Source organism: Bactrocera oleae, chromosome 6 (assembly GCF_042242935.1).
Source record: "Bactrocera oleae isolate idBacOlea1 chromosome 6, idBacOlea1, whole genome shotgun sequence".
NCBI lineage: Eukaryota > Metazoa > Arthropoda > Insecta > Diptera > Tephritidae > Bactrocera > Bactrocera oleae.
The window spans coordinates 72,514,754-72,541,467 of record NC_091540.1 but is presented as its reverse complement, the minus strand read 5'-3'; the positions used below and the strand labels follow the sequence as shown (position 1 = coordinate 72,541,467).

The 26,714-nt window shown below is 38.0% G+C and overlaps 3 protein-coding genes across 11 annotated transcripts in view; all 3 read right to left on the bottom strand.

The window, feature by feature from the left end:
• LOC106619664 (ankyrin-2) overlaps positions 1-26,714 on the bottom strand; it is a 94,751-nt gene that overhangs the window by 1,932 nt on the left and 66,105 nt on the right. Inside the window, exons 29-32 of the mRNA XM_036364096.2 lie at positions 8,937-8,987; positions 6,949-7,722; positions 6,364-6,645; positions 37-5,303 (exon numbers count right to left, since the gene is read on the bottom strand). Of these exons, the coding sequence (XP_036219989.2) occupies positions 142-5,303; positions 6,364-6,645; positions 6,949-7,722; positions 8,937-8,987 (6,269 nt within the window). The 3' untranslated portion in view covers positions 37-141. The remainder of the gene's footprint in view (positions 1-36; positions 5,304-6,363; positions 6,646-6,948; positions 7,723-8,936; positions 8,988-26,714) is intronic.
• LOC106619648 (uncharacterized) overlaps positions 1-26,714 on the bottom strand; it is a 55,001-nt gene that overhangs the window by 1,932 nt on the left and 26,355 nt on the right. For 4 of the 9 annotated variants that reach the window (XM_036364122.2, XM_070111067.1, XM_036364119.2 and 1 more), the window contains exons 2-4: positions 9,457-11,775; positions 8,937-8,987; positions 7,683-7,722 (exon numbers count right to left, since the gene is read on the bottom strand). In XM_036364122.2, the coding sequence (XP_036220015.2) occupies positions 9,589-11,703 (2,115 nt within the window). In that variant the 5' untranslated portion in view covers positions 11,704-11,775 and the 3' untranslated portion in view covers positions 7,683-7,722; positions 8,937-8,987; positions 9,457-9,588. Of the gene's footprint in view, positions 1-5,263; positions 5,304-7,631; positions 7,723-8,936; positions 8,988-9,456; positions 11,776-13,101; positions 13,193-26,714 lie in introns of those variants that run through there. The other 5 variants (XM_036364120.2, XM_070111068.1, XM_070111069.1 and 2 more) reach the window with 5 other exon arrangements.
• On the bottom strand, positions 13,094-22,489 carry LOC138857714 (microtubule-associated protein futsch-like; the record flags this gene model as incomplete). Its single annotated transcript, XM_070111326.1, has 6 exons — positions 13,094-15,759; positions 16,750-17,054; positions 20,913-21,587; positions 21,720-21,959; positions 22,092-22,331; positions 22,464-22,489. Coding segments are annotated over 6 exons (4,152 nt in total), but the record flags the coding sequence as incomplete, so codon positions are not given.

Below are 26,714 nucleotides of genomic sequence, written 5' to 3'. Positions count from 1 at the left end.
GGAACTCAGTGAAAATGTGCGAAGAATTACGCTTACCTAACCACTGATGTATGTATAAAAAGCTTGTAATCCCTTAATTATGTATATTTATGCGTGTCGTTTATTTCTAATTGCATTATCGTTTTCTATCTTCCACGTCGTCTAGTGCTGATCGTCGTATTCTTGTCGATGTTGAGCTTGACGCCGTATTTGTGCCTCAGCATCTTCCAGCAATACTTCCTCCAACACATTCTTATCTTCCACAACCGTTGATTCTTCGTGTGACCAAAAGCTAGATGATGTTAGACTAGAGTTTGCACCCGGATAGGAGTCCTCCATGAGTGTACTGGATGCACAACTGGTAACACTCCCTGACATTTGCGAATTTCCAGCACTGGTCTGATAAGTTGCAGTGGTGCCGGCTGAGCTCGTATTAGTTTGTTCAATGCAAAGTGAGTCTGCCGATATGTCTTTGTGAAGTTGCCCCGAGGGGAAATCTAAATTTGCACTGCCGCTTGCGCTTGTGGTTGTAGTGATGGTCTGTGTCACGATGTGTTCATGTCCCTCGGCATCTGTAGTGGTAGTAGTGGTTGTTGTTGTTGTTGTCAGACCTTCGCCAAGTGTGGTTTCGCCTGTTGGAAATCTTGCCAATAGATCGAACTGCTCGTTTTCCATTGAATCGATGCTCTCCTCACGGGTAGGTTGTTTACGGTCAGTTTCCAACGAGTCGATGTCCGAACGTGTAGTAGCATCTTTTGAAATTTCGAAACTGCCAATGCTGCTAGAACGCATATCGAGACTTTTGTTTATTTCCAAACTATCTACACTGCCCTTCTCCGAATCCTGTTTATCCAGCTTCATTTTCCCCTCCAATGGCTCTGTTGACATTTCTGTAATTTTTGTCATTGACTCGCGGCCTTCACATTCTTCCAGTTTCTGTTTGAGCAGCGCTTCAATAGTTTGCTGCTGTACCGGCAGCACCTCGATTCGAGTTACTGTACGTGTTACTTTGTTTACAACAATATTGCTTGCACCATTTTCCTTATCACTTTCGTTTGACTTGTTAGAGTCGTCCGACCGGGAAAGCATAGCAGCTTCTTCCTTGGCTTTTATCTCAATCAAATGTGCTTCTATACACGCATTCTCCAGACCTTCGAATTCTTTAAGACTTGAAATTGATATATCATCGCCTTGTGCGGCGCCACTACCACTATGACGCACCATGTAGCGGCGGGTGAAACTACCGTTGCTAGAGTCCGTTGAGCCTTGATGCGTTTTATTGCGATTCTCTAAGGAAATTGCCTGTTCTAGCGATTCGAATTCTTGCAAGCTGTTCATAGACAAATCGTCATGTTCACCACGTGCGTAATATCGTCTTGCTGTCATAGCATCATACTCAGGTGTACTGGAGAAGGAGTCTTTAAAACTGCTTATACGACTACTACCCACTTCGAATTCACCATCCTCTTCCTTGATATCTTCTAATACGCCACCGGTAATGTCGTATGGATAACGCAATTGTGAATCTGTAAGCTGCATTTCAACCCATCGTTTGTTCGAAGCAGCCATGTCTCCCGAATCGCTTTCTTCCTGTGGATCGCTGCTGCTGCCCGCAGTTGGCGGACTTTCTTCGAATTCGAAGTTTAGATCATCTCGAAAAATTTGCGATCCTAATTTGGGATCGGCCGGAGCAGATTTTATGATAATTTTTTCAACATCTTCATCATGTTTTGATTCATGTTTCGTTGGCTGGATTTTAATGCTCTTTCCACCCAAATCAGCCTCATCGGCTTCTTTAGCCACCTCTTCGATTATCACAAAATCGTCAGAAATATCTGGTTGCTCAATCATTTCAAAAGAGTCTGGTGAATCTGGTGCCTTTTCATAGTCATCGTAGTCTATATCGCCAGCTTGTGGTCGTTGAAGATCAGCAAGCTTTTGCTTGTACTGTTCTTGTACTAGTTTTTGAAATGTATCTTCGCTCTTATCCATATGTTTCTTCTGGTGTAGAGGTTCATCGGCAGCTTTGTGTAATTCCTCTTGTGTTTTCACTTTGTATAATGATTTCTCTTCAAAACCCTTCGCATTTTCTTCTAGACTTGGCGACTTTTGGTAGTCCTCGGTTACCATTATATCTGGTATATTTGAGTAGTCTTGCATGTTTTGCGAAGGTCGACGTTCCTCTTCAATAGCCTCGGCTTCCATTTCCTCAGTAGCGCTATCCTCAACTATAACCTCAGCCACAAGTTGTGAGGGAGTAAATGGACGTTTTTCGAGGTCAAAGCTATGATCCATTTCAGCGGCTGCTTGTTTCTTCTTTTTATTATTCTTTCGTTCGTTGGGTGAGCGAAACTGTCTGGTGTACTCAGATTCATATGGATCTGTATCCGATTCGCTTTCAGATTCCTTATTTTCCCCCACTACCGGTAGATCCTTATCCGTAATGGATTTTAAAACATCACCAGTGATTGAAGTACTTTCACTGCGCTTGTGACCGCGTTTACGAGATTCACCAGGTGGTGTTGTAGCGGCAGAGTCTTGTGGAGAATGTTCCTTGCTGTCGATTTCCATGATAAATGTGTCTTCATGCTCGTGAACTGAAGATACTTGTTCATCGTGTGGAAAACCAAAAGCCTCAATGCCAGTTAACGAAGAAGAACCAGCTGACCCAATCATATCCTCAAAGTTCTCTACAACAGTTTCTATATTTGATGTACTTGACATGCTAACCGAAAGTATGCTACCCTCATCTAAGCTAGAAGCTAGTTTAGAATCGTCAAGGGAACGTCTCATGTCACTGTGATAGAGAAAAGTATCTTCAGGCCGATCTGTATCCATTCCATCGTCTATTTTAGCTTCATCCATAGGATAAGCTAAACCCCAAGTTTTTTCTACTTCCTTAGGTTTAGGAAATTCTTCAACCATAACGCTTTCGAAATGCTTTTCTTCGGGTTTGGCCTCCTCGCTTTTTGGTTTAAATATCATTTCTTGTGAACGTTTCATCAGTGATTTTTGCATTTGTTGTTCGGTTTTACTGTAATCTTGAATATCGAGACTTTCATCACTATCCTCATCATCGTCGCGCAAGTCACGAATACGCGACAATTCCTCAGCTTCCAAAGCATCAGGTTCTGTAGAGGAAGCTACCAATGTTTCCGATAGTTCTGAAACATCGATACTTCCTAAATTACCGGATGTTTCGGATTGCGAATCGAAACTCTTCATGCTTTCGTGCGAGCTTATCGTCTTGCCACTGCTACTCTCAAGTGTACTAACTGCGCTTATGTATTCGGTTGCCTCACGCGTTACCGATGACACATCCAATGCTGTTTGATATTCTGAAGAATTTCCTTGGGTCAGTAAATTTTCGACATCGGATGATAATGGCCGACTGTCGTTTTTATCAAAACTTTTGTAGTAACTCTCGCTGGAGCTCGATTGGTCAATTTCAGGTACCGACCATCTATTCGTGACATCAACAGAGCCAGTTTCAGACTTGATGCGATGCGTAACCTCCTCAAATGGTTTCATTGTTTGTTCCGTACATATCTCCGAAAATACTCCTGTATCACCGAGCTTGGTAACTTCTACTGGTGATTTGCAAGTCAGATCTCCTTCTTCTGTTACAAAACTAGCTTTAGCTATTTTTTCCTGATAATAATCTTCCATTGAGCTAAAATCTTCGACAGTTTCAGTTGAAACAAAACCAAGGGAAGCATGTTCTTCTTTAGCTGCGTATGCTTCCATAGAGCTGTAGTCATCTGCAGTGCCTGTAGATATAAAGCCTAGCGAACCGTGTTCATCTTTTAACTCATCCTTAACATCATCAACGTTACCTTGAGCATAATGTGTAAATACTGCTTTTTTATTCAGTGTTTCTTTTGTTGTTTCTTCATAAGTAACCTCATACAGTTTTGTTGGTTCAAATGTTGATGGAGGCTGAGTTTCCTTAACATTATCTGGTATTCCTATGAATGATGAAATATATTCCTCCTCCATGAATTTAGGCTCCTTAATTTCCTTTTGCATAACGATTTCGTCTGTCACATTTTTTTCTTTTTTCTCTGAGCTAATAAGTGTATTTGAAATCGAACGAAATTCAAATTCGGATGGCGACTCTTTAATTGATTTACCATCCTTCACTATGAACTTCAGCTCGTTGTTTGCCGCATTCAATGATTCCTGCGCTTCCTCCAAGGTTCTGGCAACCATTTGCTCATCAATCAAAGCTCCCGGCAATTCACTCAGTTGCTGTGGAGAATGTACCACTTTAGGTTTAGCTATTGGGATTTCCTTCTCTGTTGTTTCCCATTCACTCTTTTCTAGTTGCAAGTCGAGTTTGTCGGATTTTGCGGAACCTAACTTCAAAGGTTCATAATCGTCCACTGGTTGCCTTAAAATGGTTTCTCTTTTTTCATCGGGTGGTTGGCAAATATCAGCTGTAATTACAAAAGTTGCACAAGAATTGTTCGCATCATCTTGCTTTTCCTTTGTTGGTTCTTGTTCTAGCAAGTCATTTCTTGTTTCCGAACCTTGACGTACTATTTTGCTTTCTCCTTCATCTGTTTCACGCTTCATTGTTACGAATTCCTTAAATACATCATTATTTTCATCTGAATCGACAGAAATCTCCTTCATTAATGCGACATCCTTCGCTTCGATTGTTTCCTCGAAGGCTTGATCTTTTGTAGTTGCTGTTTGTGGGGAAGACGCTATATCAATGTCTGGTTTTGTTGGCGTTGTCTTAATTATGACATTACGGCTGGATTCTCCAATATAGAAACTCGTTTTTGATCTGCCTTCAGAAAGCTCAGATTTTTCCGTATCGGCTTCGGCGTCATCTACTGAAATCTCACTAGTTGGTTCCAGTGATTCTGTACGATCCTCGGAAGCCGTTGTAATGGTTGTAGTTGTGGGGTAATCCCGTGCATGTGATGATTTAATTGAGACTTCTGTTGACACTTCATCTGTTTTCGAAATATCATCCGTCAGGTCCAAGCTACGCAGGCTAATACTATCTGACTGTTCGTTTACTAGAGCAGCTAAATTCTTGAAAGAGTCAGTCGGTTTCATTTGTAAACGGGGCCTGGGCACGGGAGCAGATATCGACAGGTCGGGTAAGATTTCAGAGGAGTCGGTAATGCTGTGTGCATCATCGCTTTTTTGATATTGCATAAAGTCGTCGCCAATATCTCTCACGGGTGAGTTTGATTTGGCGGCGCGTGGCTTTGGTGTGGGTGCATCATGTCCAGTTGTTGCAGATGTCGGCGCACTAGTTGGTACTGGAGTGGTTTCGGATGATTTAGCGAATTCAAAGCCTGTCTCTACAAAGGTAATAACAAGTGTGAAAGGTATTTCAAAAGTATTAAAGAAGAATAAATAAAGTTTGAAATGAAAGGAAGATATTAAGCTAAACTAAATGGATAGACAGAGACAAAGTGATTATTCAAAGCATATGGGTTTTATTTTGAACAGATAAATTATATATATTTCATATGAATTTAAAACAAAGAACTACTTTATTTTTAGCAAAGTAAATACAAATTTTTTTTCGCCATGCAATTTAATTGCTCACCTTGTAATGAAAGCAAAATGAGTATAGCACTTACCAAAATCATAATATTTGAATATGCAATTAGAGCTCAACTTTAACAAAACCTAGCTTGTACTCTTGTAAAGAAATCGCTTCCAAATTTTATACATACATAGCAAACTTAAATAAACAATTGTATATAAATTTTAACGTATACTTCTAAAGACGGTTTCAATTCACAATTTAGGGATAAATATCGAATTTTTTTTTAACCGTATGCTGGCGGTTATTAAAGGCTAGATCATATTTTAACTGCCTACTGTGGCTTCTTGGCTTTCTCTGTTGGCTGCTCGGATCCCACTCGTCCCACTTTCAATGATTGTTTTTTACCCTATTGATATACATGGAAGGTGGCTCTGGTTCAATTCGTAACAACTGCTATGGGCAAGCGATTGGAGTATTTTTATTGCATCTTCCTATTTTGGTTATAATATTTTCTAATCTAGGCTAATAAAATATAAAAGAGGTATTTTTCGTAAATGCCTTGTCACTTCGATTCGTGTCTTTTGCAATATATGACAATTTCGTTCGCTGGCATAACATGTCAAGATTGTCACACTTATTTAATCAATATGGCGATATCTGTTTTAACATATTTTTTATAATTTAGTGGTCGACATCTGCCTTGATAATCGAAAAGGTTTAGATATTTTAAAAACAGTTCGCCTCATACGAATCATTTGAACCGCTGCAAATACTATTTTTGCATAAGTGAACTCAAATAATGTATGGGTTTGGTGAGTATTTATGTATGTATGTATAGTATATGTATACTATGATGGTTTTAATACCTGTTGCAATGTCTTGAATATCGTTATCTGGAGTATTTTGACCGATTTCGCCCAAAGTGTTCGTCGTGGGCGACACACTATCGTCCCAACTCATTTTCGAAAAATCACTTTGCAAATTACTTATCTCATCGTCCTGCACCATCGTATCGAAATTCGCATCGAACGCCGATGCTTGCTCGTCAATATCAGCGAAATGTGATGTGAGCTTTTCGAATTTGTGATCAATGCGCCGAGACTTTGCAACGCCCGAATCTTCTGTAACATGCTTGGGATCGCTAGTACCTATAGGTATGCATATGATTAATTTACACTACAGCCTCTAAACGAAAACAAGTATGTAAGTATGTTATGGATGTAGTATGTATTTGAAAGCAGTTATATGTTTATGAGTAACTTAATATTGCGGGCATTGTGTATACTCACGATACCCCACATGGTACACCGTGTACCCCTCATGGTATGTATGTACCTGATATACTTGAAGTTTGTATGGATATATGTATGTTATCTATTAATTGATCTGTGTGCTTAAACATAATATGCCTATGTGTATACTTGTACGTTCTGTGCCTTGTCAAAAATTACCTTTCGTCTTCCAGTCTGCTTCTTCAACAACAGCATCAGTAGCATCAACATCACTTATGCCACCACTACCACTAAATGTTACAGCTTCATGTAGTGTTGTACCAACTTGCGTAGTATTTGTTTTTGTTAATGTAGTTATAGTTTCTGTTGCTGTTATCGGCTTAAAGCCAACTTTAAAATTAATAAGATCATGTGACCGATTTTGCTGCTGTGATATGTTGGTGGTGGTGATTGTTGTGGTTGCAACGCCGGGCATTGCACTGACTTGAGTTTGGTGCTGCGAGCCAAGCCACTGCTCATCAGTAAAGCTCATATTGTCGTCGAACGATTTGCCAGACATTGATTCAATAGTTGGCGATTTAATGACATCCAAGCCACCAATATCATCACAAGTTATAGCATAATTTTCACTTTCTGAATTATATTCCTGCTTAAGTGAATCATTGCCATTGGCTTCTTGTTGCTGATGCTGCTGCTGCTGTCGAGTGCTAATAATATTAATGCTCTCTTCAAGCACGTTATCAATCAGCACTGCAGCCTCTTTGCGTATGTTGCCATCAAAATCGATGTGCTTTTCACCTCCAGCCTTTCTACTTCTATCTTCATCATCATCATCATCGTCATCAGAGTATTTTTCATCATTATCTTCCACAGCACTATATTTATAAATATCATTATCTTTGCTTCCATCAGCGTCTGCATTAAAATCTATTAATTTTTCTATATCATTATCTTCGGCTGCTGAGTAAATGATACGTTCTTTAACGGCGTCGCCTGCAAGACAATTGCACATTGCATATACAGTATGTAATTGCAACAATATTCCAATACTTTAAGCACCATTCACATGAATGTAAGTAATTACAGCAACATATTTGGCAACTATTTAATTTTGCATTTCCACATTGTTAGTCAAAGCGTGCAAATCCATTTTTTAATGCAATAATGAGATAATGAGCGTGAAATGTCGTGTTTAACATACATGTAATGATAATGCGATGTGTTGGCATGTGAAGCTTAAGAAGCAGTGACTAAGGAAACCTCAAATTATGTAAAATGAGCCTAACGCTATTTAATTGGCCACTGAATCGAGTTTCGCTAATTTCGATGATAACGGGACAAACTAACTCATTTTGTCTTTCCAGAGCCTGAAATATCTTTCATTCATTCATTCAAGAAATATACTTATCTACTCAAAAATTAAATGAAATGTTTCAATACGAGCATATGAACTCTATACACTCCTTCCGAGGCATTGAGTAATGCGATACAGATGATGAAAGATATGCGTGAGTACATTATTCGTACAAAGATATGTGTCATATCAAAATAACGTATTTATTATATTAAAATAACAAATAACCACAATTTCAATAATTTTCACGGAACTTAAGGAACTGAACTAGTAATATTATGCGAAATATTTCTTAAACAGTTGACTTTTTATTTAAGCGGCGACTTCAGCTTTTCTTCATTTTCCCTCAGTTATACTTCTTTACATATGTATGTATGTATGCTAGCAAGTGTATGCATTTGGTTATGTATGTAGGTATAAATTGGGTATGAATAATAAATAGTACAGTTAAGTGTATAATTCCGAGTATGTTGTAAGAACAACGTAAGAGCGCCGAGTTCTAGTACGAAATCATATATAATATTAATGCCCCAATCGTACTATATTCGCCTGGTTTTGTTAAATTTTGCTCTAATTGTTTTCATTTTTTGGAACTTAATAGAAATGAAATGTGTATGTGTGGCTTAAAAACTAAAACTAAATAAATGCAATGTAAAAGCGTGCCGTTGTGGTGTGTTTACTACTAGTGTATGGGAAGATTAAGCAAGTGGTTGAAATCGCTTATAGGTATGTTTACACTTATGTAAATAGGTACAAAGAATATATGTATACGTAAAATAACAATTTTAGAAAAGAAAATAATGCGTACATACATATATTCGTGTTGTAGTTGAGCCGTTAACTCTTAACTTACCAATATTTCGGAACGAATCCTCATCTAAAACGAGCTTTTCTTCTATGGTCTCTATAAAAAGCACATACACAAAATAAGTGATGTTAGCATCTCTATGAATTTATTTATTTGGAAGTTCATGAGACAGATATGAAGTGAGAATGATTAATGTTTGCAGCATAAACACAAAATGATGACCACAAATTGCAATGTAAAATGGTTTAAGGCTAAAAACAGATGAAAAAGTTTATAACTACGTACTATGTAAATGCATGGAGGGATAACGCAATATCCAGTGCTTATTACACAAGGCTTTTTGTTAGCAACGTGATTTAACGTTTCAAAGTAATAGGGAGTTTGTTAGTAGTAATGACGAAAACTGACATTTATATTTGTTAGTGTATGTTAACATGTATTAATTATTATATTTTATTTATAAACAAAAGCAAAAACGTTGACATCGCTAGCAATATTCAAATATCCAGTTGACTTTGTGTTTTTTTATTTTTGTTTTATTATATATGAAACGTTTTTTACTTACAAATAATGTTGTTGTGTTTTTGTTATTTTTTTGTTACTATTTTTATATTATATATTATTTTATTTTGTTTTTTAATTTGTGTTTGCTTTCTTTGTGAACTTTATTGTTGTCTGTATTGATTGGGTACTCGTTTTAGTTGCTACCTCTGGCTGCCGATTCATCGGATTCAACATATTCGATGTCTGTAAGCGCATCACGGGTTTCAATATTTCCTTTTATATGAAGTTTCTCCGCCTCGGCGTTAAAGCTATTGGTATTCTTCTCATGTACCACAGTGTAACTTTCGTTTAACATCTCGTTGAAATCAGTGCAATTGCAAGTGCGCATGTCATCTGCAATTTTATAGCTGTCAGCATCGTCGGCATCAGAAGGGCACTGCATATCTTCAATATCAGTATTTGGTGGATTGGTGCCATCACCAGCGTTGGCAGCGCCAAGTGCTAAAGTTTGTAAATGATTTATGCGAGATTTTCTTTGCCCATCTGTCTCTATTGTTAGCACAATATTGCTGTTACTCACTATGTATTCCTTTAAAGTCGAATTGCCAATATCGGCGTCGCACTGAGCTTCATTATCGGATACATCAGACCCCTCATCAGCACTAATATCTTCGATATCGGTGGCTTTATCAATGCTATCGTCTTGGTGCTGCTTTTGTGCTGCATTCAATTCAATATTTGGCGGAAGACCACGTTCACTTAGTTCCATGTCTTCAATGTCAGTACCACCGTCCTCTTTAACTCTAACAACGTCTAAAAGTTTTGCTTTTCCTTTGCTCAGGCTTCGTGTCTTCAGTTTTTTACGCCTGTTTGTACCATCAACATAGATTTCCTCAATATCTGTCACCGGTTCTGTGTGGGCGTGCAATTCGAGGCGCTTATTAATTTGTGGTTTTAACGTCTCATTTAGTACGGTGACTTCGTCTTCTATTAGATTTTCTGCATTCAAACACTCTGCTACTGAAACATTTCCTTCCAAATCCTCGGCACACGAGTAATCTTCATCTTCAGTTTGCATATCGTCGGTTAAGCTGTTATAAACACCAAATTGATATTCTCGATCTAATGGCATAACGTTCTCAATAGTGTCGCCAAATTTATCTTCCTTAAGGACCACCATCTCACGATGTACCGGTGGCAGCATAGAGTCTGATATTGCGTTAAGTTCATGTGAGGATTGTGTTCTGACATCATCGCAAAATATATCTTCCACATCGGTAATATCACCGGAATCTTCACCAGTAGCACTCAGTATAACCGCTCTGGGTATGGATTTCTCTTCTTCCTCGCTATCGAAGCTATCCTCCGCGGCAGAGTCATCAAGTTTTTCAACATCTGTTAATACCTCCTCTACACATGTATTTGCCACCGTCAGAAAAGCATTCTTATTAAGAGACATAGTTGTTGACTTTCTACGCTGCTGACTGCCACTGCTGATGAATGCTACATCAATAGGCGGCAAACTTGTATTACTAGCACTATCGCCGTATACCTGGTCATCATCATCGGATCCAGATTCTGAAACGACGATTTGGCACTCCTCTTCATCGCCCGAGATCTCTAGCACTTCATCCTCGGACATGCCACGTGCGCCGCCGGGGCCAGCAACATCCGACAGCGCCGATGCGAGCTCACTAATGTCGCTTAGCACAGATAAATCTTCGTATTCATCAGAGTGTTCAGTCGCGTAGGTAGAACGCGCGCTATCAGCAATAAATACTCTACCCTGTTCACCAACGGCAGCATCTAAGTCAACACACACCGACCGCTCACAACCGTTCTCCAATTCGGAATCCGTATTGTAGTCTTCACAGTCTGTTAGAAAATCGCTCGTTTGGTTCAAATTTTGTGCTTGCAAAAAATCACCCGCTTTGTTCTCCACTTTTTCTTTGGTTTCATTGTCGACCATACTTTGTTCGCGCAATCCGTGCTGCAAAAATTCTTGAAGGGATAACTTTAATTCAGGGTAAACATTGCTCTTTTCTTCTTCGCCATCATCAGAATCAGTGTCATTGTAGTCTTCGATATCAGTGGCATCATTGTCTTTCTCATTTTGTTTAGGTAAATTGAGTGTATGGTTGGAAACTTTCTGAAACTTCATGTCAGTCTGACTGTCGAAATCCTCAACATCTGTTACTTCACCCGTATTAAAATTATAATCCATATCATTGCTGTGAGAATCTTCTGATGATTCCGATTCCGCATGATCGTTGGTAGTAACGGAAATGATGGGAAGCTTTGTGGACATTTTGGTTTGTATGGTTTGGTTTAGATAGAGTAACTTAAATGTTTTATTAACAGTTTGAGTTTTGAGTATTCGCTATTTGTGGAAGAGTCAAATTGATTTTAAATTTTGAGTTATTTCCAATTATATTAAATTAACATAAAATAGTCGAATAAATTAATTACGAAAGCAGTTAAAGCATTAGATGGTATTCATACACCACAAGCATCGCTACTCCAAACTTTGTTGTATGAATACCATAACAGCACATTTAATTAATTGACGCATTTGTTACACTTTTAGAAGTTGTTTACGTTATACGAGTAACAAGTTATGCCAACAAAAATTGTATTCTTATGAAATGTAACATGTCTTTGTACCCATGTTCGAAAATCTGCGAGATGTGTGAACAGTGTTTAAATTAAGTAAGTATACACGCGAGCCGCACGTTTATCAGCTGTAAATGCATCACAATGGCTACTTTACAAATAAATAGATCTCGATCGATTTTTAATGATCTTCAGGGAGTGCTTTCAGGTGCAACTGGTGTATGCTTACTTAAATGGGCCGTTGCAAGTGTTCACAACGAGACTGATAAACTAGAAAGTATTTTTTTAATCATGTAAGCTGCATATTATATGTATGAATACCGATTGGCTTAAGAGGTTTTTTACTTTATTATATTAACGCGTACCCATGGTCGGAGAACAGCCTTTTATGAATTCGATATATGAACGATCGTTTTTTCTTTCATTTTTATTTGATCTACTCTAATAGGCATAGACAACTTTTAGATACCAAAATTCAGTATAATATCTAGGAATATAGAGGGTTGACGATATTTATAAATGTATACAATAGTACTATCGGTCTCTTTGTGAATAGAAATAGGTTTTATTTACATAACCAATATTCAGAAAGAGTTCATTAACTTATATCGTTCACTACTCTTTTACTGAGGTAGCAAACTATTATATTCTTATATTCAGAATTTCAAGTTACTTATCATTTCCATTAAATTAACGAACTCCATCCAAACAGTAATACTTATGTACCATATGTTTTTAATTAAAATATTGGCCTACTAAAGCTCTAAACTAAGTTGTCTAGTCCTGCAGTACCTCTATTAAAAAGGTATTTTGTAGTATAAATTGAATAACATTCGAATTTCGAAATATTGTTAATTTATTTACAAAGTTGTGTTTTTGTGTTTATGTTTATAAATTCTTTATATATATGCAAATATGTTAATAAAAACAGTGTGTATGGCTTGTACTAGTAATCTATCATAGACAATATGCATATGTATGTTTGACGTTTATACGTGACGTAGCATTTACATATAACTTTAAAATCACTTAACTGTGAACTAAATAAACTTATTCCCAAAACTAACTAAATACGTGACAAACGTTTATTTACCTTTTGGCGTTTCGTTTTGCTCCGATCTAGAATTTCGCGATGATGTCGGGCTTATACTGCCTATACGTATGCCGGAGGCACCAAATTGCATTTGTAGCGCGGGATCCACAGCATAGCCGGCTTGCTGCCTACGCAGTGTTTCTTCGATTAAGGCTAGTGGGCTACGTGTTGGTTTTGGTGAGCCTGGACTTGCAGCTAATAAACGGTCCTGTTCCGTATTAAACATTGGCAAAGCAATTGAATCGGACAAACTGGAATCGGTTGTATCAATGAAACTAACATCAAACTCGTTTGTACAACGTTGGTCTGTTGATGGTGGCCGGGCAATGGATGCTAAATCCATATCATTGTCTGGTTGTCGATAAATAACTTCAAAAGCTTTGTCTGGTCCAAATGTTTTGGTAAAAACTTCACTTGTTAAAACTTTTCTGCTTCCAGAAGATGAGGTAGAACTTTTTGTACTCTCCGTGGATTTGAATGAGCGGGTTATTTCGGCATCGTCATCAATTATAACTGTGCTGACAATAGCAGCTACTGGCTCTTGGTTAACTTTAACTACCGTAGTGCGTGTGGGTACGGCTGGTATCTTAGATATTTTCGATGTGGTAAAAACAGACTTTTCTGCCAATCGCAGGTTAGCCACATCTTTATCAAGTTTTTTAATATTTGTGGTAGTGCGCGTATATTTACGTACACTACTCAATGAACCACTGGCGCTCGTATTGTCGCTGCCTGTCATGCTGGACTCATTTATAGAATCTTTAATTTTCTTTTGTACTTTCACATCACTTTTCCTAGTTTGGTTTCTTTTCTTCGGCTGATCCGTTTTCATTGGGCCACTATCCGTATTTACAACAGCCTTATTTGCATTACGTGGTTTTATCTCGCCCAAATTACTTTCTGTTCTAGTAGTTTTAATTATTCTTCTAGTCGTTATATTGGAAGATACGCTAATGGGAACCTTCGACCGATGCTGGGTTCTTTCTTTTCGTGTTAAGACTTTCGTTTCTTCAGAGCTGTCTCGTGTTACGCTTCTATGCGTTCTTCCGGTAGACACATCTAATTTTGCGTTATCCTTTGGTCTGTTAATTTTGTGCCTTATTTTACTTTGATTTGACTTATTCAATATATTACTCATTTCCTTACTTGTTTTTGGGGACATGGATTTATCAGTTACTTGTTCGCTATGTGCTATCACAGCTTTTGGCTTGTCTACATTGGGTTTTCTATTATATAATTTTTCAGTGCTTTTTATGGATTCCTTGCTATTACTGAGTGAGTCTTTTTTTAAATTCGTCAAACTACTTTTAAAATTGAGTGTTTTCTCCTCTTTGGATAGATTGCGTACATATCGTCTTTGTGCATCAGTATTAGTAGTTGTAGAAGTGATAGGAGTAGTTAGCTGCTTACCTTTTGGCTGTAACATTGCTGGTCCAGGTGATTTTGATCTCAACGCAGTATCCGAAGCTAAGTCTGCTTGCTTAGACGTGGACTGTGTATGTGCGTATCGCAAGCTGTGTGCCAAAGTTGGCTGCATGTATCTGTGCATAACAGTTGAGGTAGGTGTACTTAGGCGCTTTCGTTGAGCATCTTCAACTGATGGTTCGGAAGATTTAGTGATTGTCTTTGTTTTGGTTTTCTTGGTTGTAGTCTTCTTATCATATTTTGGGGTTTGCGCGTAAACGCTAGTTACATGAGAGTAGTCGGCCTTTGGACGGCTAGATATTGGACTGAATGTTCTTAGTGTAGCATTATATGGCATTGTGGTTACGTCAGTTCGTGTTCGCGGTCTTGGCGTAGTTGATCGACTATGTGAATTGTCTTCGCTTAATCCAACATTGACTGTTTGTGCACGAAGACTTGTGGACCGATCGGGATAAACTTCCGACCTTACTGGGCTTGGGGAAGCTTTTATAATAGAAAGTTTAGATACTTCATCTTTATTTTTTAAATTTTTTTTCTGTCTGCTGGATACATTTGCTATTGCTTTATTATTAGTAGTTGTCTTCTGCACATCTCCCCTAGGAGGAGCAGCATAAACTTTTTCAGTTTTGGAATACTCACCATTACTCTGTAACAGTGATTTCCTCACGGTAACCTTTGTTTCAACGTTTATAGACGACGCGTACCTTTTCTTTACTGCCCTATTAAGTTTTTTATTCGCCAAAGCTTTCTTAAATTCTTCACCATTTTTCTTAGCAATTTCCTTGCTTTCATCTAAATTTACAAAATATACAACACCTCTCTCCCTTCCAATGCCCGCACTTTGGAAAGCTGCTCTTTCTAAACTATCTAAACTACTACATGAGTCTAATATATCTCGCCTGTTCGACAAGCTCGTCGAGAATCGACAACATTCATTTTCAAATGGCACTTCTTCGCTAGTAGTCATATCTGCTCCAGGAACTATAGACAGCAAGGGTCGCAGATTTCTACTAACTTCATGCATTTTAGGTTTGTAAATTTTTTCTTCAGATTCATCAGAAGCGTACACATGAGGAACTGTCTTAGCAACGTCAAGAGGAGATTTTGGTTCGTCTTCTGGTTTTGAAATTGGTTGAACGTCTTTAGTATCTTTGTCTTCTGGTTTGCTTACAGACAATACTAATGGTAACACCTTTTTCATATCAGTGAGTTTAGGTTTGTCAAATTCCTTCTCTGATTCATCAGAAGAGTACACATGAGGAACAGACCTAACAATGTCTAGAGGAGATTTTTGTTTGTCTTCTGGTTTTGAAATTGGTTGAACGTCTTTAGTACTTTTGTCTTCTGGTTTGCTTATAGACGATACTAATGGTAACACCTGTTTTATATCAGTGAGTTTAGGTTTGTCAAACTCCTCCTCTGATTCATCAGAGGAGTACACATGAGGAACAGACCTAACAATGTCTAGAGGAGATTTTTGTTTGTCTTCTGGTTTGCTTATAGACGATACTAATGGTAACACCTCTTTCATATCAGTGAGTTTAGGTTTGTCAAACTCTTCCTCTGATTCATCAGAAGAGTACACATGAGGAACAGACCTAACAATGTCTAGAGGGGCTTTTTGTTTGCCTTCTGGTTTTGAAATTGGTTGAACGTCTTTAGTACTTTTGTCTTCTGGTTTGCTTATAGACGATACTAATGGTAACACCTCTTTCATATCAGTGAGTTTAGGTTTGTCAAACTCTTCCTCTGATTCATCAGAAGAGTACACATGAGGAACAGACCTAACAATGTCTAGAGGGGCTTTTTGTTTGCCTTCTGGTTTTGAAATTGGTTGAACGTCTTTAGTACTTTTGTCTTCTGGTTTGCTTATAGACGATACTAATGGTAACACCTCTTTCATATCAGTGAGTTTAGGTTTGTCAAACTCTTCCTCTGATTCATTAGAAGAGTACACATGAGGAACAGACCTAACAATGTCTAGAGGAGATTTTTGTTTGTCTTCTGGGTTTGAAATTGGTTGAGCGTCTTTAGTATCTTTGTCTTCTGGTTCGCTTACAGACGATACTAATGGTAACAACTGTTTCATATCAGTGAGTTTAGGTTTGTCAAATTCCTTCTCCGATTCATCAGAAGAGTACACATGAGGAACAGACCTAACAATGTCTAGAGGAGATTTTGGTTTATCTTCTGGGTTTGAAATTGGTTGAACGTCTTTAGTACTTTTGTCTTCTGGTTTGCTTATAGACGATACTAATGGTAACACCTCTTTCATATCAGTGAGTTTAGGTTTGTCAAATTCCTTCTCCGATTCATCAGAAGAGTACACATGAGGAACAGACCTAACAATATCTAGAGGAGATTTTGGTTTATCTTCTGGGTTTGAAATTGGTTGAGCGTCTTTAGTATCTTTGTCTTCTGGTTTGCTTATAGACGATACTAATGGTAACACCTCTTTCATATCAGTGAGTTTAGGTTTGTCAAATTCCTTCTCCGATTCATCAGAAGAGTACACATGAGGAACAGACCTAACAATGTCTAGAGGAGATTTTGGTTTATCTTCTGGGTTTGAAATTGGTTGAGCGTCTTTAGTATCTTTGTCTTCTGGTTTGCTTATAGACGATACTAATGGTAACACCTCTTTCATATCAGTGAGTTTAGGTTTGTCAAACTCTTCTTCCGATTCATCAGAAGAGTACACATGAGGAACAGGCCTAACAATGTCCAGAGGAGATTTTTGTTTGTCTTCTGGTTTTGAAATTGGTTGAACGTCTTTAGTACTTTTGTCTTCTGGTTTGCTTATAGACGATACTAATGGTAACACCTCTTTCATATCAGTGAGTTTAGGTTTGTCAAATTCCTTCTCCGATTCATCAGAAGAGTACACATGAGGAACAGGCCTAACAATGTCCAGAGGAGATTTTTGTTTGTCTTCTGGTTTTGAAATTGGTTGAGCGTCTTTAGTATCTTTGTCTTCTGGTTTGCTTATAGACGATACTAATGGTAACACCTCTTTCATATCAGTGAGTTTAGGTTTGTCAAACTCTTCTTCCGATTCATCAGAAGAGTACACATGAGGAACAGGCCTAACAATGTCCAGAGGAGATTTTTGTTTGTCTTCTAGTTTGGAAATTGGTTGAACGTCTTTAGTATCTTTGTCTTCTGGTTCGCTTACAGACGACACTAATGGTAACACCTGTTTCATATCAGTGACCTTAGGTTTGTCAAACTCTTCTTCCGATTCATCAGAAGAGTACACATAAGGAACAGGCCTAACAATGTCTAGAGGAGATTTCTGTTTGTCTTCTGGTTTTGAAATTGGTTGAACGTCTTTAGTACTTTTGTCTTCTGGTTTGCTTATAGACGATACTAATGGTAACACCTCTTTCATATCAGTGAGTTTAGGTTTGTCAAATTCCTTCTCCGATTCATCAGAAGAGTACACATGAGGAACAGACCTAACAATGTCTAGAGGAGATTTTGGTTTATCTTCTGGGTTTGAAATTGGTTGAGCGTCTTTAGTATCTTTGTCTTCTGGTTTGCTTATAGACGATACTAATGGTAACACCTCTTTCATATCAGTGAGTTTAGGTTTGTCAAACTCTTCTTCCGATTCATCAGAAGAGTACACATGAGGAACAGGCCTAACAATGTCCAGAGGAGATTTTTGTTTGTCTTCTAGTTTGGAAATTGGTTGAACGTCTTTAGTATCTTTGTCTTCTGGTTTGCTTACAGACGACACTAATGGTAACACCTGTTTCATATCAATGAGTTTAGGTTTGTCAAACTCTCCCTCTGATTCATCAGAAGAGTACACATGAGGAACAGGCCTAACAATGTCCAGAGGAGATTTTTGTTTGTCTTCTGGTTTTGAAATTGGTTGAACGTCTTTAGTATCTTTGTCTTCTGGTTTGCTTACAGACGATACTAATGGTAACACCTGTTTTATATCAGTGAGTTTAGGTTTGTCAAACTCTTCTTCCGATTCATCAGAAGAGTACACATGAGGAACAGGCCTAACAATGTCCAGAGGAGATTTTTGTTTGTCTTCTAGTTTGGAAATTGGTTGAACGTCTTTAGTATCTTTGTCTTCTGGTTTGCTTACAGACGACACTAATGGTAACACCTGTTTTATATCAGTGAGTTTAGGTTTGTCAAACTCTTCCTCCGATTCATCAGAAGAGTACACATAAGGAACAGGCCTAACAATGTCTAGAGGAGATTTTGGTTTATCTTCTGGTTTTGAAATTGGTTGTACGTCTTTAGTATCTTTGTCTTCTGGTTTGCTTACAGACGACACTAATGGTAACACCTCTTTCATATCAGTGAGTTTAGGTTTGTCAAACTCTCCCTCTGATTCATCAGAAGAGTACACATGAGGAACAGGCCTAACAATGTCCAGAGGAGATTTTTGTTTGTCTTCTGGTTTTGAAATTGGTTGAACGTCTTTAGTATCTTTGTCTTCTGGTTTGCTTACAGACGACACTAATGGTAACACCTCTTTCATATCAGTGAGTTTAGGTTTGTCAAACTCTTCCTCCGATTCATCAGAAGAGTACACATAAGGAACAGGCCTAACAATGTCTAGAGGAGATTTTGGTTTATCTTCTGGTTTTGAAATTGGTTGTACGTCTTTAGTATCTTTGTCTTCTGGTTTGCTTACAGACGACACTAATGGTAACACCTCTTTCATATCAGTGAGTTTAGGTTTGTCAAACTCTCCCTCTGATTCATCAGAAGAGTACACATGAGGAACAGGCCTAACAATGTCCAGAGGAGATTTTTGTTTGTCTTCTGGTTTTGAAATTGGTTGAACGTCTTTAGTATCTTTGTCTTCTGGTTTGCTTACAGACGACACTAATGGTAACACCTCTTTCATATCAGTGAGTTTAGGTTTGTCAAACTCTCCCTCTGATTCATCAGAAGAGTACACATGAGGAACAGGCCTAACAATGTCTAGAGGAGATTTTGGTTTGTCTTCTGGTTTTGAAATTGGTTGTACGTCTTTAGTATCTTTGTCTTCTGGTTTGCTTACAGACGACACTAATGGTAACACCTCTTTCATATCAGTGAGTTTAGGTTTGTCAAACTCTCCCTCTGATTCATCAGAAGAGTACACATGAGGAACAGGCCTAACAATGTCCAGAGGAGATTTTTGTTTGTCTTCTGGTTTTGAAATTGGTTGAACGTCTTTAGTATCTTTGTCTTCTGGTTTGCTTACAGACGATACTAATGGTAACACCTGTTTTATATCAGTGAGTTTAGGTTTGTCAAACTCTTCTTCCGATTCATCAGAAGAGTACACATAAGGAACAGGCCTAACAATGTCTAGAGGAGATTTTTGTTTGTCTTCTGGTTTTGAAATTGGTTGAACGTCTTTAGTATCTTTGTCTTCTGGTTTGCTTACAGACGATACTAATGGTAACACCTGTTTTATATCAGTGAGTTTAGGTTTGTCAAACTCTTCTTCCGATTCATCAGAAGAGTACACATAAGGAACAGGCCTAACAATGTCTAGAGGAGATTTTTGTTTGTCTTCTGGTTTTGAAATTGGTTGAACGTCTTTAGTATCTTTGTCTTCTGGATTGCTTACAGACGACACTAATGGTAACACCTCTTTCATATCAGTGAGTTTAGGTTTGTCAAACTCTCCCTCTGATTCATCAGAAGAGTACACATGAGGAACAGGCCTAACAATGTCCAGAGGAGATTTTTGTTTGTCTTCTGGTTTTGAAATTGGTTGAACGTCTTTAGTATCTTTGTCTTCTGGTTTGCTTACAGACGACACTAATGGTAACACCTCTTTCATATCAGTGAGTTTAGGTTTGTCAAACTCTCCCTCTGATTCATCAGAAGAGTACACATGAGGAACAGGCCTAACAATGTCCAGAGGAGATTTTTGTTTGTCTTCTGGTTTTGAAATTGGTTGAACGTCTTTAGTATCTTTGTCTTCTGGTTTGCTTACAGACGACACTAATGGTAACACCTGTTTTATATCAGTGAGTTTAGGTTTGTCAAACTCTTCCTCCGATTCATCAGAAGAGTACACATAAGGAACAGGCCTAACAATGTCTAGAGGAGATTTTGGTTTATCTTCTGGTTTTGAAATTGGTTGTACGTCTTTAGTATCTTTGTCTTCTGGTTTGCTTACAGACGACACTAATGGTAACACCTCTTTCATATCAGTGAGTTTAGGTTTGTCAAACTCTCCCTCTGATTCATCAGAAGAGTACACATGAGGAACAGGCCTAACAATGTCCAGAGGAGATTTTTGTTTGTCTTCTGGTTTTGAAATTGGTTGAACGTCTTTAGTATCTTTGTCTTCTGGTTTGCTTACAGACGATACTAATGGTAACACCTGTTTTATATCAGTGAGTTTAGGTTTGTCAAACTCTTCCTCCGATTCATCAGAAGAGTACACATAAGGAACAGGCCTAACAATGTCTAGAGGAGATTTTGGTTTATCTTCTGGTTTTGAAATTGGTTGTACGTCTTTAGTATCTTTGTCTTCTGGTTTGCTTACAGACGACACTAATGGTAACACCTCTTTCATATCAGTGAGTTTAGGTTTGTCAAACTCTCCCTCCGATTCATCAGAAGAGTACACATAAGGAACAGGCCTAACAATGTCTAGAGGAGATTTTGGTTTATCTTCTGGTTTTGAAATTGGTTGTACGTCTTTAGTATCTTTGTCTTCTGGTTTGCTTACAGACGACACTAATGGTAACACCTCTTTCATATCAGTGAGTTTAGGTTTGTCAAACTCTTCCTTCGATTCATCAGAAGAGTACACATGAGGAACAGGCCTAACAATGTCCAGAGGAGATTTTTGTTTGTCTTCTGGTTTTGAAATTGGTTGAACGTCTTTAGTATCTTTGTCTTCTGGTTTGCTTACAGACGACACTAATGGTAACACCTCTTTCATATCAGTGAGTTTAGGTTTGTCAAACTCTCCCTCTGATTCATCAGAAGAGTACACATGAGGAACAGGCCTAACAATGTCCAGAGGAGATTTTTGTTTGTCTTCTGGTTTTGAAATTGGTTGAACGTCTTTAGTATCTTTGTCTTCTGGTTTGCTTACAGACGATACTAATGGTAACACCTGTTTTATATCAGTGAGTTTAGGTTTGTCAAACTCTTCCTCCGATTCATCAGAAGAGTACACATAAGGAACAGGCCTAACAATGTCTAGAGGAGATTTTGGTTTATCTTCTGGTTTTGAAATTGGTTGTACGTCTTTAGTATCTTTGTCTTCTGGTTTGCTTACAGACGACACTAATGGTAACACCTCTTTCATATCAGTGAGTTTAGGTTTGTCAAACTCTTCCTTCGATTCATCAGAAGAGTACACATGAGGAACAGGCCTAACAATGTCCAGAGGAGATTTTTGTTTGTCTTCTGGTTTTGAAATTGGTTGAACGTCTTTAGTATCTTTGTCTTCTGGTTTGCTTACAGACGACACTAATGGTAACACCTCTTTCATATCAGTGAGTTTAGGTTTGTCAAACTCTCCCTCTGATTCATCAGAAGAGTACACATGAGGAACAGGCCTAACAATGTCTAGAGGAGATTTTGGTTTGTCTTCTGGTTTTGAAATTGGTTGAACGTCTTTAGTATCTTTGTCTTCTGGTTTGCTTACAGACGATACTAATGGTAACACCTGTTTTGTATCAGTGAGTTTAGGTTTGTCAAACTCTTCCTCCGATTCATCAGAAGAGTACACATGAGGAACAGACCTAACAATGTCTAGAGGAGATTTTTGTTTGTCTTCTGGTTTTGAAATTGGTTGAACGTCTTTAGTATCTTTGTCTTCTGGTTTGCTTACAGACGATACTAATGGTAACACCTGTTTTATATCAGTGAGTTTAGGTTTGTCAAACTCTTCCTCCGATTCATCAGAAGAGTACACATGAGGAACAGGCCTAACAATGTCTAGAGGAGATTTTGGTTTGTCTTCTGGTTTTGAAATTGGTTGAACGTCTTTAGTATCTTTGTCTTCTGGTTTGCTTACAGACGATACTAATGGTAACACCTGTTTTATATCAGTGAGTTTAGGTTTGTCAAACTCTTCTTCCGATTCATCAGAAGAGTACACATAAGGAACAGGCCTAACAATGTCTAGAGGAGATTTTGGTTTGTCTTCTGGTTTTGAAATTGGTTGAACGTCTTTAGTATCTTTGTCTTCTGGTTTGCTTACAGACGATACTAATGGTAACACCTGTTTTATATCAGTGAGTTTAGGTTTGTCAAACTCTCCCTCTGATTCATCAGAAGAGTACACATGAGGAACAGGCCTAACAATGTCTAGAGGAGATTTTGGTTTGTCTTCTGGTTTTGAAATTGGTTGAACGTCTTTAGTATCTTTGTCTTCTGGTTTGCTTACAGACGATACTAATGGTAACACCTGTTTTGTATCAGTGAGTTTAGGTTTGTCAAACTCTTCCTCCGATTCATCAGAAGAGTACACATGAGGAACAGACCTAACAATGTCTAGAGGAGATTTTTGTTTGTCTTCTGGTTTTGAAATTGGTTGAACGTCTTTAGTATCTTTGTCTTCTGGTTTGCTTACAGACGATACTAATGGTAACACCTGTTTTATATCAGTGAGTTTAGGTTTGTCAAACTCTTCCTCCGATTCATCAGAAGAGTACACATGAGGAACAGGCCTAACAATGTCTAGAGGAGATTTTTGTTTGTCTTCTGGTTTTGAAATTGGTTGAACGTCTTTAGTATCTTTGTCTTCTGGTTTGCTTACAGAAGATACTAATGGTAACACCTCTTTCATATCAGTGAGTTTAGGTTTGTCAAACTTTTCCTCTGATTCATCAGAAGAGTACACATGAGGAACAGGCCTAACAATGTCCAGAGGAGATTTTTGTTTGTCTTCTGGTTTTGAAATTGGTTGAACGTCTTTAGTATCTTTGTCTTCTGGTTTGCTTACAGACGCTACTAATGGTAACACCTGTTTTATATCAGTGAGTTTAGGTTTGTCAAACTCTTCTTCCGATTCATCAGAAGAGTACACATAAGGAACAGGCCTAACAATGTCTAGAGGAGATTTTTGTTTGTCTTCTGGTTTTGAAATTGATTGAACGTCTTTAGTATCTTTGTCTTCTGGTTTGCTTACAGACGATACTAATGGTAACACCTGTTTAATATCAGTGAGTTTAGGTTTGTCAAACTCTTCCTCCGATTCATCAGAAGAGTACACATGAGGAACAGGCCTAACAATGTCTAGAGGAGATTTTTGTTTGTCTTCTGGTTTTGAAATTGGTTGAACGTCTTTAGTATCTTTGTCTTCTGGATTGCTTACAGAAGATACTAATGGTAACACCTCTTTCATATCAGTGAGTTTAGGTTTGTCAAACTCTCCCTCTGATTCATCAGAAGAGTACACATAAGGAACAGGCCTAACAATGTCTAGAGGAGATTTTTGTTTGTCTTCTGGTGTTGAAATTGGTTGAACGTCTTTAGTATCTTTGTCTTCTGGTTTGCTTACAGAAGATACTAATGGTAACACCTCTTTCGTATCAGTGAGTTTAGGTTTGTCAAACTCTCCCTCTGATTCATCAGAAGAGTACACATAAGGAACAGGCCTAACAATGTTTAGAGGAGATTTTTGTTTGTCTTCTGGTGTTGAAATTGGTTGAACGTCTTTAGTATCTTTGTCTTCTGGTTTGCTTACAGACGATACTAATGGTAACACCTGTTTTATATCAGTGAGTTTAGGTTTGTCAAACTCTTCCTCCGATTCATCAGAAGAGTACACATGAGGAACAGGCCTATCAATGTCTAGAGGAGATTTTTGTTTGTCTTCTGGTTTTGAAATTGGTTGAACGTCTTTAGTATCTTTGTTTTCTGGTTTGCTTACAGAAGATACTAATGGTAACACCTGTTTTATATCAGTGAGTTTAGGTTTGTCAAACTCTTCTTCCGATTCATCAGAAGAGTACACATAAGGAACAGGCCTAACAATGTCTAGAGGAGATTTTTGTTTGTCTTCTGGTGTTGAAATTGGTTGAACGTCTTTAGTATCTTTGTCTTCTGGTTTGCTTACAGAAGATACTAATGGTAACACCTGTTTTATATCAGTGAGTTTAGGTTTGTCAAACTCTTCCTCCGATTCATCAGAAGAGTACACATGAGGAACAGGCCTATCAATGTCTAGAGGAGATTTTTGTTTGTCTTCTGGTTTTGAAATTGGTTGAACGTCTTTAGTATCTTTGTCTTCTGGTTTGCTTACAGACGATACTAATGGTAACACCTGTTTTATATCAGTGAGTTTAGGTTTGTCAAACTCTTCTTCCGATTCATCAGAAGAGTACACATAAGGAACAGGCCTAACAATGTCTAGAGGAGATTTTTGTTTGTCTTCTGGTTTTGAAATTGGTTGAACGTCTTTAGTATCTTTGTCTTCTGGATTGCTTACAGAAGATACTAATGGTAACACCTCTTTCATATCAGTGAGTTTAGGTTTGTCAAACTCTCCCTCTGATTCATCAGAAGAGTACACATAAGGAACAGGCCTAACAATGTCTAGAGGAGATTTTTGTTTGTCTTCTGGTGTTGAAATTGGTTGAACGTCTTTAGTATCTTTGTCTTCTGGTTTGCTTACAGAAGATACTAATGGTAACACCTCTTTCATATCAGTGAGTTTAGGTTTGTCAAACTCTCCCTCTGATTCATCAGAAGAGTACACATAAGGAACAGGCCTAACAATGTCTAGAGGAGATTTTTGTTTGTCTTCTGGTGTTGAAATTGGTTGAACGTCTTTAGTATCTTTGTCTTCTGGTTTGCTTACAGAAGATACTAATGGTAACACCTCTTTCATATCAGTGAGTTTAGGTTTGTCAAACTCTCCCTCTGATTCATCAGAAGAGTACACATAAGGAACAGGCCTAACAATGTCTAGAGGAGATTTTTGTTTGTCTTCTGGTGTTGAAATTGGTTGAACGTCTTTAGTATCTTTGTCTTCTGGTTTGCTTACAGAAGATACTAATGGTAACACCTCTTTCATATCAGTGAGTTTAGGTTTGTCAAACTCTCCCTCTGATTCATCAGAAGAGTACACATAAGGAACAGGCCTAACAATGTCTAGAGGAGATTTTTGTTTGTCTTCTGGTGTTGAAATTGGTTGAACGTCTTTAGTATCTTTGTCTTCTGGTTTGCTTACAGACGATACTAATGGTAAAACCTGTTTTATATCAGTGAGTTTAGGTTTGTCAAACTCTTCCTCCGATTCATCAGAAGAGTACACATGAGGAACAGGCCTATCAATGTCTAGAGGAGATTTTTGTTTGTCTTCTGGTTTTGAAATTGGTTGAACGTCTTTAGTATCTTTGTTTTCTGGTTTGCTTACAGAAGATACTAATGGTAACACCTCTTTCATATCAGTGAGTTTAGGTTTGTCAAACTCTCCCTCTGATTCATCAGAAGAGTACACATGAGGAACAGGCCTATCAATGTCTAGAGGAGATTTTTGTTTGTCTTCTGGTTTTGAAATTGGTTGAACGTCTTTAGTATCTTTGTTTTCTGGTTTGCTTACAGACGATACTAATGGTAACACCTGTTTTATATCAGTGAGTTTAGGTTTGTCAAACTCTTCCTCCGATTCATCAGAAGAGTACACATGAGGAACAGGCCTATCAATGTCTAGAGGAGATTTTTGTTTGTCTTCTGGTTTTGAAATTGGTTGAACGTCTTTAGTATCTTTGTTTTCTGGTTTGCTTACAGAAGATACTAATGGTAACACCTCTTTCATATCAGTGAGTTTAGGTTTGTCAAACTCTCCCTCTGATTCATCAGAAGAGTACACATGAGGAACAGGCCTAACAATGTCTAGAGGAGATTTTTGTTTGTCTTCTGGTGTTGAAATTGGTTGAACGTCTTTAGTATCGTTGTCTTCTGGTTTGCTTACAGACGATACTAATGGTAACACCTGTTTTATATCAGTGAGTTTAGGTTTGTCAAACTCTTCCACCGATTCATCAGAAGAGTACACATGAGGAACAGGCCTAACAATGTCTAGAGGAGATTTTTGTTTGTCTTCTGGTTTTGAAATTGGTTGAACGTCTTTAGTATCTTTGTCTTCTGGTTTGCTTACAGACGATACTAATGGTAACACCTGTTGTATATCAGTGAGTTTAGGTTTGTCAAACTCTTCCTCCGATTCATCAGAAGAGTACACA